This window comes from Betta splendens, chromosome 2 (genome assembly GCF_900634795.4).
Source record: "Betta splendens chromosome 2, fBetSpl5.4, whole genome shotgun sequence".
NCBI lineage: Eukaryota > Metazoa > Chordata > Actinopteri > Anabantiformes > Osphronemidae > Betta > Betta splendens.
In genome coordinates, this window is record NC_040882.2 from 1,532,550 (window position 1) to 1,547,613 (window position 15,064).

The 15,064-nt window shown below is 45.2% G+C and overlaps 1 protein-coding gene across 2 annotated transcripts in view; it reads right to left on the reverse strand.

Annotated features, from left to right (window-relative positions):
• The window catches only part of impg2b (interphotoreceptor matrix proteoglycan 2b), a 15,832-nt gene continuing 768 nt past the window's right edge, over positions 1-15,064 (reverse strand). The window contains exons 3-21 of one of the 2 annotated variants that reach the window (XM_041069694.2): positions 14,426-14,592; positions 14,301-14,329; positions 14,017-14,049; positions 13,617-13,669; positions 9,901-12,194; positions 9,665-9,826; positions 8,726-8,784; positions 8,511-8,531; positions 7,018-7,271; positions 6,851-6,912; positions 6,431-6,644; positions 4,535-6,138; positions 4,229-4,448; positions 3,115-3,325; positions 2,831-3,019; positions 2,529-2,763; positions 2,257-2,336; positions 1,702-1,759; positions 1-1,349 (exon numbers count right to left, since the gene is read on the reverse strand). In XM_041069694.2, coding sequence (XP_040925628.1) covers positions 1,726-1,759; positions 2,257-2,336; positions 2,529-2,763; positions 2,831-3,019; positions 3,115-3,325; positions 4,229-4,448; positions 4,535-6,138; positions 6,431-6,644; positions 6,851-6,912; positions 7,018-7,271; positions 8,511-8,531; positions 8,726-8,784; positions 9,665-9,826; positions 9,901-12,194; positions 13,617-13,669; positions 14,017-14,049; positions 14,301-14,329; positions 14,426-14,592 — 5,921 coding nt within the window. In that variant the 3' untranslated portion in view covers positions 1-1,349; positions 1,702-1,725. The remainder of the gene's footprint in view (positions 1,350-1,701; positions 1,760-2,256; positions 2,337-2,528; positions 2,764-2,830; positions 3,020-3,114; positions 3,326-4,228; positions 4,449-4,534; positions 6,139-6,430; positions 6,645-6,850; positions 6,913-7,017; positions 7,272-8,510; positions 8,532-8,725; positions 8,785-9,664; positions 9,827-9,900; positions 12,195-13,616; positions 13,670-14,016; positions 14,050-14,300; positions 14,330-14,425; positions 14,593-15,064) is intronic. The other variant, XM_055506766.1, reaches the window with a different exon arrangement.

The following is a 15,064-nucleotide window of genomic DNA, read 5'->3' on the forward strand; positions in this document are numbered from 1 at the left end:
TGTAAAAAATATTGTCATTTTAATTTAGAAAAATGTAACTGTGCCAACCTGCACTTACACACTTCACAACAAAGGTCCTTACACTAACTGGATAGAAAATCCAATAGAAAACTCACACAAACATAAACAAATGACATTGACAATGGCATTTCTACTGGACTGAGGAAGAAACACACACACAGTACAACAAAGAGGATGACTGTCTATCATCTGGACACACCTTCATCTAGATCTGAGGTCATTTAGTTACAGAAGAAACAGACTTTACAAAAAATATCATTTAAGTCATGTAAGACAGTAAAGTTTGAACTGATTTTCCTGGTTGTGTCATAGATTACTGCTGGTGGCTTAGCTTTAGACTTTAGATCGTTGTGCTATGTAGGCTTAGTTTCTGAAAGTGTCTGTTTTGACTTTTTACTAACAATATACATCCTTAGTAACCAAGAATATATCTGGATCAAAATTATATTTTTCAACAAGAAATGACTAAATTTCCGGCCATTTAATAAAGGTACCCTGGCTTCTACTGCTTCAAGCAAAGAGGAGGAGTGGGGCACAGCAGGAGCACGTTGATGCTAACGGAGCTAAAGAGCATCTTATCAACCTGAGTGGTGATGAATACCACACGTTTTGGGATTTGATAGAAAGCACAGAGGTCTACGAAACTGGGCTCCTTTTAATCATGACACCTGCGACACAACGTCACAGAGAACAGCTCTCACCTCCAACATGCTGTGGATGCACCAATACTCTGCATGAAAAAGGTCTCCGCATTTACAGCTCTAGGATCAGGGTATATATGTGTGATCACTGCTGGTTAGGACGGACACGCTCAGACACCAGCAGGCAACACGGGTTTTAGACTCCAGCGTACATGAAATGTAAACACTTGTTTTGGATTGCAGGCGTTTGTCAGCAGCTGATAGAATGAAACAGAGCAGGCAAGTTCAGAAATTTACCACAACGCTACAACATCCTACACATCAAACCCAAACGTTCTGATAGCGAAGGCACTGATGGGGAGGAGCACACCTCGGATACACCACATCAGGAGAATGGATCAGTCAAACAGTGAGATGTGTCGTTTGTGGTTGGGGACAAACTGAACTGCTTGAAATCAAGCTAAAGAGAAAAGCCATGACATGTACAGTAAGACAGAGGTAAGTGGTTGAAAACAGACTGAGCAGAGACTGGATAAGTGTTTCCACAACATAAAGTCTGATGATGATAGAAAGCGCCTTGTGTCCAACAGGAAGAGGAGCCTCAGGAAAACCCAAAGAGTTCAGCAGCCCATCGGCCTCGCTTCCAGTCGAACGCCGCTGCTGTCAGGCCACAGAAAAGGTGGGTTCCTGCAAAGAAACACAAAACTGACCAACCAAAGAGAACCTGCTGGAGCATGTCTGGTCCATCAGTTTAACAGCATTCAGATGTGAACCCAGCTTCAACAGGTGGACATTTAGATGCTGCCTTATTAATGAGGAGGTGTTGCCCTCGTAACCAAAGAGGTTTAGGTCCAGTTTAGGTTTGAGTATGTTTCAGCAGATTGGAAAGGCTTTAAATAGGCTTGGAACCTGAACGTCCTCACTTTGCAGTGTCTAGACCTGCACTGGTTTGGGTCACTTTACCAAATCAGGTCTCTCTACCATCAACATCATCTATACATGAGTTTTTACAAAATGAAGATTCTCATTCATACTCTACCTCGTGGCCTCTTCCTCCTCTTCACTATGTAGTGGAGCTCCCTCTTCTCTCCAGAAATCTGCTCCACAAAACAGTACAATTGGATTAGGTCGGTGGTTTTGGCAGCAGATGAACAAAGCATAAACAGACAAGGTCTAAACCCCAAACATCCCCAGACGAGTGGAGATGGATCAAACTGCTGCTGCTCAGACTCTTTGAAGCTGCAGTGGACCAACTCCAAACGCTGCTATTTTTAAATCCCTCCCACTTTGTTTCCTCAGATTGTTTTGGTGGATTCTGTTTACAAGTGGACAAACCTCTGGATAAAGTTGGAACTGGTGCTCTCACTATGCTGGGACTCAGTTTAAGGTCTCTTACAGATATTAAGTCCACACGTAGCACTGTGTATTAAAATGTTCCTTTATTGAATATGTCCTCCAGTGATGTGACATGGAATGTGTGTCTCATCTAGACATTTTTGTGTCTTTATATATTGTGTGATATTGTTTTGTGGTTTATTTCACGTCTTTCCATCGTGGGTTTGTTATCTTAGTTTTTATCATCTTAATTACTCACACTTGAGTCTGTCGCACAAAGTCTGCAAAGTGTTGATCCCTTGCACACAACTCAATTATCCTCAGACGCTCCTGTATCTCCTGCAGGTCATAGGTCAGAGAAAGCAAGTTTATGTAACAGGGTCCTGGAACTAAAAATAATTATCAGCATAGTACAAACCTCCCACTGATCCACAACCATGTCACAACAACGAGTCATCAGACTCAGCCTGGCTTTACTAAACAACCACAGAAGAGGAAGTTACTGGTGATAGATATCTGATCAGTTCCTACTTCTTTGGTGAGTGTGGTGTTCTGGTAGATCTGCTGTATCTCATCACTGCTGACATCTTTGGAGACATCAGCATTAATGGAGCTGCTGTACTGGGGAGGGTCCAGATCACAGCGCCGATAGTACTGGGGCACACTGTCGTCATAGCGACGGTAATACTGGGCCGTCACTGGGTCACTCTCAAACATGGGGTTAAATTTGGTGGCACGCTCCAGCGTAGGCACGCTGTCACCACGTCTGAAAGACACAACAAGTCTTCAGAATCAACTGGACGGGGATCACCAACAAGTTCGACTCCACTCACCTCAGCGGGTCCTCAGTGTCCTCCCCATCATACTGCTCTCGCAGTGTCCTGGCCAAGAAGAAGATGATCCCTGCTGCCACCATAAGGAAACCAGCTACCGAAGCGATGGCGATGCCCACCACCAGAGGCTCCGACACATATTCCTCGCAGTGCTCACCGCGATACCACCAGTTCTCTCCAACACGACACCTGCAGAACACTCAACCGGGTCAACAACTGACACCAAATATCAGCCTGGACGCAGACGATGCCGCTCTATATACCATTGAATTGGGAAGTCCCACCTGCAGATGGCGCCTGTGCCAGGGAGGACGTCACATTTGCCATCATTCAGGCAGAAGTCATGCTGCACATCACAGATGCTCTGACACGGCAACCCGTCCACACTCAGATACCCAGCATCACACACGCATTCGGCCTCGCCCGACCACTGGTTCACCATGCACCTGGAGAACTCGTTACATGCCTGGAACTTACAGGGATCTGCTCTGTCGCCTAGGGGGAAACAGCAACACTTAGTGTGCTTGTAAAGATGGAAGCAGTGAGGTGATTACTAGTGTGACTCACTGCTGCAGCTCAGGCTGTCAGGAGATTCTCAGATTGGCTCAGACAGATTAAAGAGCTGCAGCTCAGTGCAGATGAAGAACGGCACTTCTCACATCACAGCTTTACAAATGGAACTTTCTAATGATGGTTACAGATGGATCCTATCATAAAAGTTTGAAACTCAGACCCTGAGTCAAAACTTAGTAACTTATACTTATTTTTCCTAATGCTTAAACTAAAAGCTGGAGGTGAGTTTAATGTCACAGGCAACAGCAGGTCTGTGCTTAGCTGTTGCATGTTCTGCAGATGTGTTTCGTCAAAAGCTACCTTTCAGTAGTTATTTTTGCACTTTTTTGTTGTTATTGATGTTGATCTTAATGCTGTCTGAATCTAAAAAGACTAAGTATTAGTAGGATACAGACATGTGTGATGACTGATTGAGTCCAGTTATTCATCTCAACTTCTACAGGTCCCAGATAGAACCATAGAACTATAGACCCAGCATGGACTGGCTCAGACAGGTGGAGATCAGCAGCAGCCACCACTGAGAGTGTGCTGTGCCTCACGTTCCTCTCAGACAGATTATCTCAGGTATTAGATGAGTCCTGCCGGCTTCACAGTGTCAGATCTGCTGAGCGATGTCCCACTACTTTATGTTGTACAGGACATTACAACACCATCCACGTCTGTGTAAACACCCAGACAGACTTATCTATTGACTGCAGCAGTGTGTCATTCAAAATGGGAAGGAATCATAATATTTGTGTAAAAGGACGGATTCTACCACTGTCTCACAATATTATAATTTCATTACATCTTCACTGTCGAAAGCCCAAACCATTATAATCCTACCTGATTCAACGTCCAAAGAGTACTTGTCTATTGCCAGATTCATAGTTTGGTAGGCGGTGTTGGCGAAGTCCTCCAGGATTAAGTACACCGTGTTGGTGACTCCACTGGGAACCGGTTTCCCAAACCTCATTCTACTGTTCACCACAATGCTGCCATTCCTGAAGTTGAGGATTTCAAGGTTCTTGAAGTTGTTAAGGTTGGATTGCAGGTATGGCACCAGCTGTGTGTGAAGACAAAGACATGGAGTGAAGAACATAACATGTTACAGTTGTTCCCCCTTTTACAACAGATGGTTTAGCTTCCCACCAGTTCCAGGAAGCGTTGCTCCAGGGCCTTGTACTCAGGGGAGCTTTTGTTGAAGAGGTCCATGGAGAAGGCCATGTTGGTCACCCTGAGGCTGAAGAACACCGTCAGTGCCCTTCCTGGTCGAGTTGGTAATGCAATGGCGTCTAGGTCTGAGCCTTGAGCTCCGCTGGAGAATCCGCTGCTGTCCCCTTCACTCGCCATAGTGAACACATCAAAACTCACGTCAATGTTGGGAACATGCTCAAATGTTTGGAGCTCGGTAGCGGGGCCATTGTCTTTGACTTCTGGGCCTAGCTTCGCTTCTGACGTGTCTGCCACCGTGGTGACTATGGCCGAGGGGCCTGATGAGCTTGGTGTTGTATCGTTTACAACCTCAATCAATGGTGTTGACTGAGTAATGGCCTTTTCAGTCTCCTCGTGGTTTAGATTTTCCTGTTGAACCAGGTCCTCGTCCTCTGGCACAGAATCAGACACTCGCGTGAAGGGTGACTCCTTCTCAGGTGACAATGCAATGACGCTGCTGTGGACTGAGTGGACAGACGTACTTGGGACAGGAGTGACAACCATGACTTCATCCACAATCAGGTCTTCGTCTATAGTTTTAACTTGTTGTGTCGTTGTGGTTGTAGGATCGGTTGTGCCCATGTGTACCTCTGCCAAAATTTCAACCTCATGGTGAATTAACAGCTTTGGCTTTTCTGTGACTTCCTTGATTAGTGGTGGCTCCTCAGTGATAGTATCTAAGGCTGTTTCTACCTGGATTTCTACAAAGGTATGAGCTTCTGTTGTGGGAATGTCAGTATTCTTAACCTCCTTCATCTTAGGTGAGTCTGATTTAGTCATGGGGTAATCTGTTACTGCAACAACAGTTACTTCCACAGCTTCTGCAGTTTCATGAATTTCAACCCCAGAATCAGTTGGTTCTTTATCAACAGGGGACTTGGGAGTCCAAGCTTCAGGTTCGGGAGGATTTGTTATTGGTGCTGCAATTGTATTTGGTTGAGTAAAGTAGAAGTCAACGTATATGCTAGAGGCTTCGGCTATCGGCACTGAAAGCCCAACAGTCGATGTTCCTTCGGGAGAAAATGCAGGCGCTTCAGTCACGGTTGAGTCCTGTGGATGGATGCTGATGTGCGGTGTTAGGGGCACTTGATCCACAAAAGAGTTTTCAATAGTTCTTTCTGGGAATGATTCTTCAGAAGCAGGAACTGATTTGACTTGAGGAGTGCTGGTGAATTCTACCTTCATAGCAACCACTTCACTTTTTGCAGTACTTGGCAAGTCGACAACAATGCCCTCCTCATATTCATCCCCAACCTCCTCCTGGTCAGGTGGTGGTAGAACCTCTAAACTGTCATCCCCACCGTTGTAAAAGGTCCCATGAGTCAACACTGACTGCCAGGACCAGACATCAGTTTCCTGTCCATCTCCAGAGGAACCAGAGCCAGATCCCTCCTCTATATTGGCCTGAGTTCTCACTGATGGAGATGTTGCAGCACCAGAGGAATCTGGAGGTACAACAGCATGGTCCTTGTGGAAGGCATGGTCTCCAAAGCCAGGAATGTTACTGAGAAGAAATCCCTCATCCTCAACATTTCCATTATCTGCAAAGAAACACAATCACCTTTCAACAACAAAATGATGATGATGATGATGATGATGATGATGATGATGATGATGATGATGATGATGATGATGATGATGATGATGATATTGATGATGATGACCAATGATTTACTTTAAATGCCATCAATTTAACCGTTTAGACCTGTACTACAGTTACGTCTATTTACTAATTACAAAAACTAGTGTAGGTCAGAGGAAAAAGTCATTGTTTTGGATGATTGGCTGAACAGATGGATGGATACGATTTGTTGTTGATTAGACATTACTCACTGCCCGGATCCAGGTCCAACGTGACAGCATGGGGTGGAGGAGCCGTGCTCTCGTCAAACAGGAAAACGTCATTCTCGCTCACCAATACGCTCTGATGACCTTGGCGTGTGTCAAAGGGGTCAAACAGGAAGTCGTCCTTCTTTAGGAAAACGTCGCTGGTGTCAGTCTCATGGGTGGGAGCATCAGGAGGCTTTTCTGCAGCCAGGATGTTGTCCTGGCAACAAACAGCTTTCGGTGTCATCACCCATCATGTAATAGGGGCTCAACTCTGTTTATGCAGCTACTGATTAAATTTCAGTCATAATGTTAACTCTGCCTCAGAAGATGTGGGCTTGTTCTAAGTGCGACAACTGTCTATTGGTTAGTGTTGTTACCTGTCCATTAATTCAGTGGGTCAAATCTCCCCCCAGTGTGACTCACCATGTTGTCGTAGGCGTCAGCTGACCGAATCGTAGGTTTCACAGCAGGCAACACATTCTGGGCTGCAGAGAAGCATCAGAGTTAGAGAGCCCTGATTTTGTTACAAGCACTGTAACCATTCAGGCCTGTGTAATTGTGTATGCAGAATGAATGTATCTGCTCCATACTGTTCTCCAGCAGCAGTGGGTCTGGATGCAGCTCTAGGCTGCTGTTGCTCATGAAGTTGTCCTTGTGCAGAGCTTCGGTGATGTAGTTGCGGAAGTCGGTGATGGTGTATACAACGGTGGGCTGCTCTGCAGCACCAGGATAGTTTTTCTCCACCACGTTATTCTGCAGAGAAATGAAGTCCAGCATGTCGCTGGAGATGCCGCTGTTTTCAACTTCCACAGTGATGGTGTAGAGTACCAGGACCACAAGCCCCCTGGGATACAAGGACACAGCACAGAAAGGCAGAGGCTTTAGCCGCTGAGCTCCTCTGTAAAACCAGGTCCAATTCAAGACCAGGCTCAGAACCTTCCTTCTAGTCAAAGATGCTTCACTCTTCTACCGTTGTTTTCTTTCATACCCTGAGCTCCTCTTTGATCCATTTACACACATTATTAATGTTACACCAGTTTTGTATGAGTTTTGTTGTTTTTGCTATTCATAACCTAGTTCTCCAGTTTTTTTTTCTTTGTTCATCCTAAGCTGGTTTTACTCAGGTTTTTTTCTACTCTGATGCCTCTAGTATTTATTTATCTATTATTCATGTATATGGTTCTTGTGCAGTACTATCATGTAAATCTTTTTACATCTGCTGTAATTTGGCCCAATATAAGTAAACGTCAAAAACATAGGGTTAAAAAAAACACAATAAGTACACAATTTATTTCATATGCATTCATTTTTCTTTCACAGTCAAAATTATTTTAAAAGTGAATGTGTGTGAAAACCAACCCTGATGACTTTTACTGTATTATCAGAAATATGATACAGGGGTACAGTTGGAATTAAGGCAAACGGACTTCTCCAAGACACAGAGAGGGAAAGATGTGTTAGATCCAGGAAGCCCATCGTAAACCTTGAACCGTAATCCTGCAGCAGCTGCAGGTGGCCGACGAGCAGCAAGCGACTTATCCCACTTAAGAGCTGATTGACTATTGTTAAGGTCATTAAGGGGAAATTAGAGCAGAGTAGCAGCAGAGCTGTTATTTACTGTGACAAGCTGGTGAAAGGGGCTTTGAAAGGCAAGACAATCCGCCCGTCTGAGGACACAATCACATCAGATTCAGACACAACAACAACACAATCACGGCTCCATGAGTAAGCAACGACATCAGCAAACGCTGCTGAACACCAGCAAACGCTGCTGAACATCAGCAAACGCTGCTGAACACCAGCAAACGCTGCTGAACATCAGCAAACGCTGCTGAACACCAGCAAACGCTGCTGAACATCAGCAAACGCTGCTGAACACCAGCAAACGCTGCTGAACATCAGCAAACGCTGCTGAACACCAGCCTGTAAATAAACTGACTTCAACCAGTCATTACAGACTGATAGGACTCATTGATCAGTTCACTGAGCCTCACAGGGAAAAAGTTATAAAAAGGCAGCTGTGGGATCTCAAGTCAGATCTTAAAGGTAAAGGAATGAAAACAGAAATGCAGAGTGAACTTACCGCTCCAAGTCCTTTTGCGGCCTGAAAACAAATCAGACACATTTATATCATCAACTAATAATACACACCGATAATGGGATCATACATCAAGACGTCAAGCACAGTGACCTTAAAACTCAGATCAGACTTTGCGAAACCAAAAATCTTAACTTGAATCTGCTCAGATGAGAACATGCAGGACGTCATGACAACAGTAGCAGAAGAAACAAACTGACCTGAACTCAAGGATGTGGACGTTCTTGAAGCCTGGCAGATTTTCGAACGCGTCTTCAACCTAAAGCAGGAGCAAATTGAACCTTTAACTCATGGTCCACGAATACCTACTGTACAAGGCCTCCTGCTCAGTTTCTGTCCTTTTGGTAGTTTTGATTCTGCTTTAGCTTCTATCACGTTACTGCTTCACACCTTTGTATCTCTGACATCATGCTTTAAAAGTATTTAAACCATGACCTATGTATGTTAATAAATATCGTGAAAATAATTCATTGGCTTTTACCTTTAGGACATCTGGAGAGAAGCTCTGTGAGTCTGTGTTTTTCACATTTCCTGTTTCTGTACTGCATTCAAACTCCTGCTGTTTCTATTAGGCCGTTTATCCACTTCTTATGACCTCATTACTGATACGCAAACCATAAACTGGCTTCCTGCGTCACTGAGCCTGACTCCCAACGCTACGGGAACACACGGCCCTACACGGCTGCTCTTTCCTGGCAGCTCTTGTTTTTCCACCAACTTTAAGTGAGTCACAGCTCATAGAGTCTATGTGCAGCTCAGCTTCAGCCTCAGCAGCTCATGGAGCCGATCACTGGCAGAACCTGAGCTGAGGAGCATGAAAATCATTAATGCTTACAAAACAGGAAACAGGAGAACCAACATCTCAAGTCTGTAACTCTGCAGTGAAACCAAAAAGTCAGTTTGGAAATTATGTCAGACAAATGTGTGCGACCACAGATAATAAAAACACTACTACTACTACTATAGAAGACTAGTATAAGACTTATACTATGAGGATGCATATTGGCCAAAGCTGGACTTTTACTGCCTTTGACCTTTGAGGCATTTCACCTCCATTAACTAGTCTCTAATTGTTCTTTAACTGGTCATTAACAGGTCTTGAACTGGGGGGACTGGTGACTGGTGAGCGCCGTCCCCACCTTATGTGTGAAGTGTCTGGCCAGATGCTGGTAGTGGACGCTGCCCGGGTCTCTGAGTGCGTCGTTGTAGGTTTCTCCTCTTAGTTTGATGCTTAGCTCCACTACTTGGTCCTTCAGAGGCTTCAGCGGCCGCAGTAAGGTGTCGTCGATCTCGTTACCGATCTGGATGTGCAGACATGCAGACATGTTAGACAAGCACTGGGACCAGACATGCTAATAACATCCTGTCTGCTCACCGAGGTCTCTTTGTCGTCCTCCAAGCCGAAGCCATTGTTCCCCAGCAGGTCGTGGTACGCGCTGTGAGGCTTTTCTGTTGGCTCTGGGAAGTTGCCATTGTTGTACTCAACCACGTCCGTAGCTGTAACCTCCACAGACGTGGCCTGTTGGGTTCCGTGGACACTCCCTGCAGGGACGTCAGATGTTGCTTCAGCTGGAGGTGCCATTATGTCCTTTGTGCTCTCTACAGTTACATGTTGTTCCTCTGCTGGAGCAGGAAGGACACCATCCACCGCTGTGGTAGGCTCCTCCTCAGGTGCAGCCTCCAGACTAAAGTCTTCAGGAGACAGAGGAGGCGCCTCCTGGGAGTCCAGGTCTGAAACCCTCCCTGTCACAGCTGCTTCAGATGTTTTACTTGGAACATCTGCTGTGATGTCCACATGTGAAAAAGGTGCAGATGGAGTGACTTCATCTGACAGTTCAACTACCCAGGTGAAGCTCCAAGGTGAATCTGTCCCCCTTAGGCCCGACTCAGGTGTAGCCTTGGCCTCGGTCCCAGGTGGTAACCCCTCTGTGTTCTCTGGAACCGTAACAACAACTGGAGTGATCTCCTCATCGGATTCTGAAGGACTTCCATCAAATGTCTCATCTGGTTTGGTTCCTACTGGTTCTGGTTCTGGTTCTGGTTCTGGTTCTGGTTCTGGTTCTGGTTCTCGCTCTGATATTCCTATAGAGAACTCATCACTGTCTGTTGGTGGTTGGCTTTCATCATCAGGTGCTTCTTTTTGTGCATTTGCTCCTGTAGGTTTCACGTCTACAAAATGTCTTGGATCTTCTGTGGGCTTGTTTTGTTCTACATCTTCAAAGTCTTCTGCTGGTTTTGTAAGTTTTGTTTCTGCCACACTGCTTAGATCAAGGTCTGGTTCTGGAGCTGGTTCTGTATGTGTATCTGGTTCCCTGGGTTCGGTCTTCCCATCTACTTTAGCAGTCATTGTTTCCACATTTTCTGTCGGCTCAGTTGGATCTTGCGAGTCTTCCAGGTCTTCCAGGTCAGGACCTGATTCTTCTGTAGTTTCTTCTGTTTTCTCATCCACATGTTCCTTTTGTTGTTCTGCTGTGTTTGAGGCCACCACAGTTGGAACCACTGTTCCACCCTCTGCCTCCCTGGGGGTGCTTTGGTCAGTGGTTTCTATCACTCTTGCTTCTTCTGTGGCTGCTGTTTCACTGTGACTTCCAGTTTCTTCACTGTTTTCGCTTTCTCCCACAGCTGCAGTTTCAGCAGCCTGATCCTGAGAGACAAGCGTAGCTCCTTTATGCTTGGCGTCTTCTGATGTACCTGTCGCCTCTACAGCCTCTTTAATGGTAGTCTCTACATCTGGAGCTGTTCCAATCTCCTCCTTAATCACTGTTGTTTGGTCATTCCCACTATGTTCATGTATTTCCACTGTAATCATCGTAGAGGTCTGGGAAGGAACATCAGCCTCTGCATCAGACACAGAGTCCGTGTCTGATATTTCGTGGGCGTGTGCTTTGTCTCCTTCTGGATCTACGCTTACAGTTCGGTTTGCCTCTGTCTCACTTCTGGTTTCATCCTGAGTTGTCTGTGGTTGGTTCCCAGTGGGTTCTTGATTTGCTGTCTGACGTACATCTGAAGCTTCTGGCAGCATTTCAGTAATTAGTTGAGGTGACTCTGTAGTTGGGGTCTCCAGAATGTCCTCACTAAAGGTCACAGCTGGTGTGACACCTACAGACTCCATTACTCCTTCGACATCAGGGACACGTCCTGGAGACACTTCCAGGCCTAATTCCTCCGGTGTCGGTGTTAAAACTGCAGCAGTAGCTGCAGTGAGGGCCTCCTGAGCCACGACCTCTGATGGCGGCTCCTCTCCTCTTGGGGTCACCTCTGAAAACAGCAGATCTTGAGAAATGATTTCCACAGTCTCATCATCTGGCTCTGCAGTAGGTTCAGACTCCTCATCTGTTGAGTCTGGGATAAGTTTGTCTGCTCCCATGTTCCCATCAAGGTTCTCATGGGTAAAGGTATCAGAAACCACTGAGCTAACATCCAGAGTATCTCCAGTAGTGTCACGACCCACTGTAGGGATTTCAGGCTTCATTGTAGGAATGTTCTCTGAGGAATGAGAGTCCGGCTGAGAGGTGGAATCCACATGATCAGTGCTTAGAGCGGTTGGAGAAGCTTCTGGACTCAATACTGCTGCTCCAGGAGAGGGTGTCAATGCAGTGAACTGGGATCCAGGCAAAGATATGCTTCCATCACCTTCAGATGTCTCTGAACTGAGAACAACGTCTTCTTCTGAAACAGTGATAAAAGAAAGAATAAGGTGAAAACGCACAACACTATTACACAGGGCTGTTTCTGGATTAGAATCCACTGCAACATAAACCTATTTATACCTCCTGTAATGTGGGCTAACATTTGACTTGTTACCCAGAGCTCCACTGGCAGCCTGGCCTGAGATTCTGGAATCCTGAGATCCCGAGAACCTGGCCTCCTGGGAGCCACCATGGCTGCACCAAACGAGCTCTGACTCAAATATGCAGCACCACAACTGGACTTTGGGAGGTTTTTGGTAGAGGATGATACAGAACCTTTACAGCGTGTTGACATTTTTTGCTGCTCTTTTTTCATACTGTAGGTAAGCAAGGAACAAATGATTTGATTCTGGCTCCACATGGAGTCAACTACAAAGCGCAGGTTGTGCTCCCACCAGCCTAAAGCTGGTCCCACAGTAAGTCAGTCGAGTCAGTCCATTGACCAGACTGCTGCCTGTAAATAGGCTTACAGGTCTATTCTGAGAGCAGAGCGTGTAACGGAATCAGCCTCCTGCACCCACTCCTCCCTCGCTCCAGGCAGATTGGGTCTAAGGTTACAGACTACAGCTGACAACAGGCTTTTGTTTGCTTGTCTGGGTCTTCATCTGGGATCATGGAAGACGTTCTACAGGTCATCAGAAGGCCACCAGGACGAAACCATTACCCAACAGACTTATTACACGTCAGTTGGGATCATCTGGGCAAACATGGAGTAAGATAAAGAGATAAAGATGACATACATAAAGGTTCTGTGTTACCTGTCACCGTTGTGTGACAGTATGTGTCAGTTGCAGCTGACTGACAAATGTAGTAAAGTGTGTAACATACATATGTGTGTGTGTCTACATGTGATGGTGAGTTAGTGTCAGAGTATTGTAGGACTGAAAACTGTTCTGTACTGAACTTCCTTAGGTCACATTTAAACACATTAACTGGTTATGCGAGCTACTGTTTGAGCTGCTGGGTGTGTAGCTGGGCATCACTACACAGAGCAGAGCTCAATGTTGCGACGTTGTCATAAAACTGCCCAAAGTCAGAGTAAGTAGAACTTTAGAAGGTCCTAAGAGCTTGATCTGATCCTAAATCTGCAGTTTGAGCAGTAAAAATAGATTAAATATTAGGTTGTTTATGTTTTATCCAAGTACTTGAACAAACAATGAATAGAATAGAATAGAATAGAATAGAATAGAATAGAATAGAATAGAATAGAATAGAATAGAATAGAATAGAATAGAATAGAAGCTAAAGCTCTGGTTACTTTGTGGAAGCTCAGTTACTTAACAATCCCGTTTCTATCAAAGTATTATATAGAAAAGTGCATGTGACAAAGCTCATCTAAATAATTCCACACTCTAACAGGCTGCTATAAACATCAATCATAGTTCTTCAGGTCTGTGTTTACCTGGCAAAGTCTTTCTCTCTGGTCCTCCGCTGTGAACATGTGATGAGTCAGAGCTGCAGGACAGAGAATAAAAGGTTGAGAACAGGTTGAGAAACAGCAGACGTATCAGCTAGAAGCTGCTTCTATTGAAACTATGAAAGGACCTGGAGCCTGGAAGCATCCTGGAGCTTAACCCCATTAAACATCACTGAACTGAAAATGAGCAAACTACTGTAAACATGCATCGAGCCAAACAAAGGAACAACAAGCAGCACTTGACACACAGCGTGTGAGTGAAGCCCGGTGTCTTTGGTTCCTGGGATGCACCTTAATCCCCAGGTTTCAACCTGATGACGAGCTAAAGGCTTAAACTGTGTGTGTCAGTGACTGATGTGTAGCAGCTGGACGTCTGCAGGCCTACCTGCATGGAGGAGGACCTGAGGTGATGGGAGCACTGCAGCAGGTGATGAAACACATCAACACACACCTTCAGTCAATGGCTGCTTCACACACAACGTGTTACATTAGTTTTAAGTCTACAATAAATAATATTAAGTTTATCTTCAACGAAGTGAAGATAAACAACATTCATTGTCATGTACTACAGAGACGTGACACATCCCTAAATGAAAAGTAACTTCAAAGCTTTGATGCTTTGATGCTGTCAGGACCTTTTGATGTGACCAACATGTGCTTGACACCAACCTGTTCACCGCAGCAGCGAGAGCGACTCTCTGGAAGAAAGAAGAGCGCAATCAGCTCGCTCTAAACTAGAAGGAGAATACTTGTTTACGGTACATTAGCTGCTGGTGTTGTTGCCCCACACTCACCTCCTTGATGAGGTTCACGTGCTCCTCTGAGCGGCTGAAGAAGCTGCCGATGGCCACGACGCTGAGCGACCCGTCCATGCAGCGACTGACCCAGTCGTGATACTCGTCCCGCTCCGGCAGCCGGTCCCAGAAGATCTTAAAGGCCTCCCAGACCGTCTCCTGACAGACTGAAACAGCAAAGTAATGTACAAAAGACTCCAGCATGAAGTCAACAGTGTCGCTTTGATTCCACTGAGACCTGAGACAAAGCTCAAGATCTGACTGTTATGAGATACAGGAGATCTGTCAGCTTCAAGTCTGTTTGAAGACAAAAGTCACTGTGCTTCCTGTCATTCATTCTCAGTATCCACAAAAGACCTGCTTTGCTTCAAGCAAGCTACAGAGACACATTTCACATTTTCCTTTGTTGAAACACAATCAATCAATTATTATCAATTCAATGTCATTGCAACCAATAATGAACCATTAATAAACCATATTTAAGAACCACTTTTAATCTAGTAACAGAATATATTGGTAAAACTAACATCATGGACAGTCTTTTCTGATTCGTCATTAGAGTGAGGCCAATACTAATTAAACCTGTGGCCTTTGTGCCCTGACAGCTGCTCCAGGACCAGTAAGAATCATTTACAAACA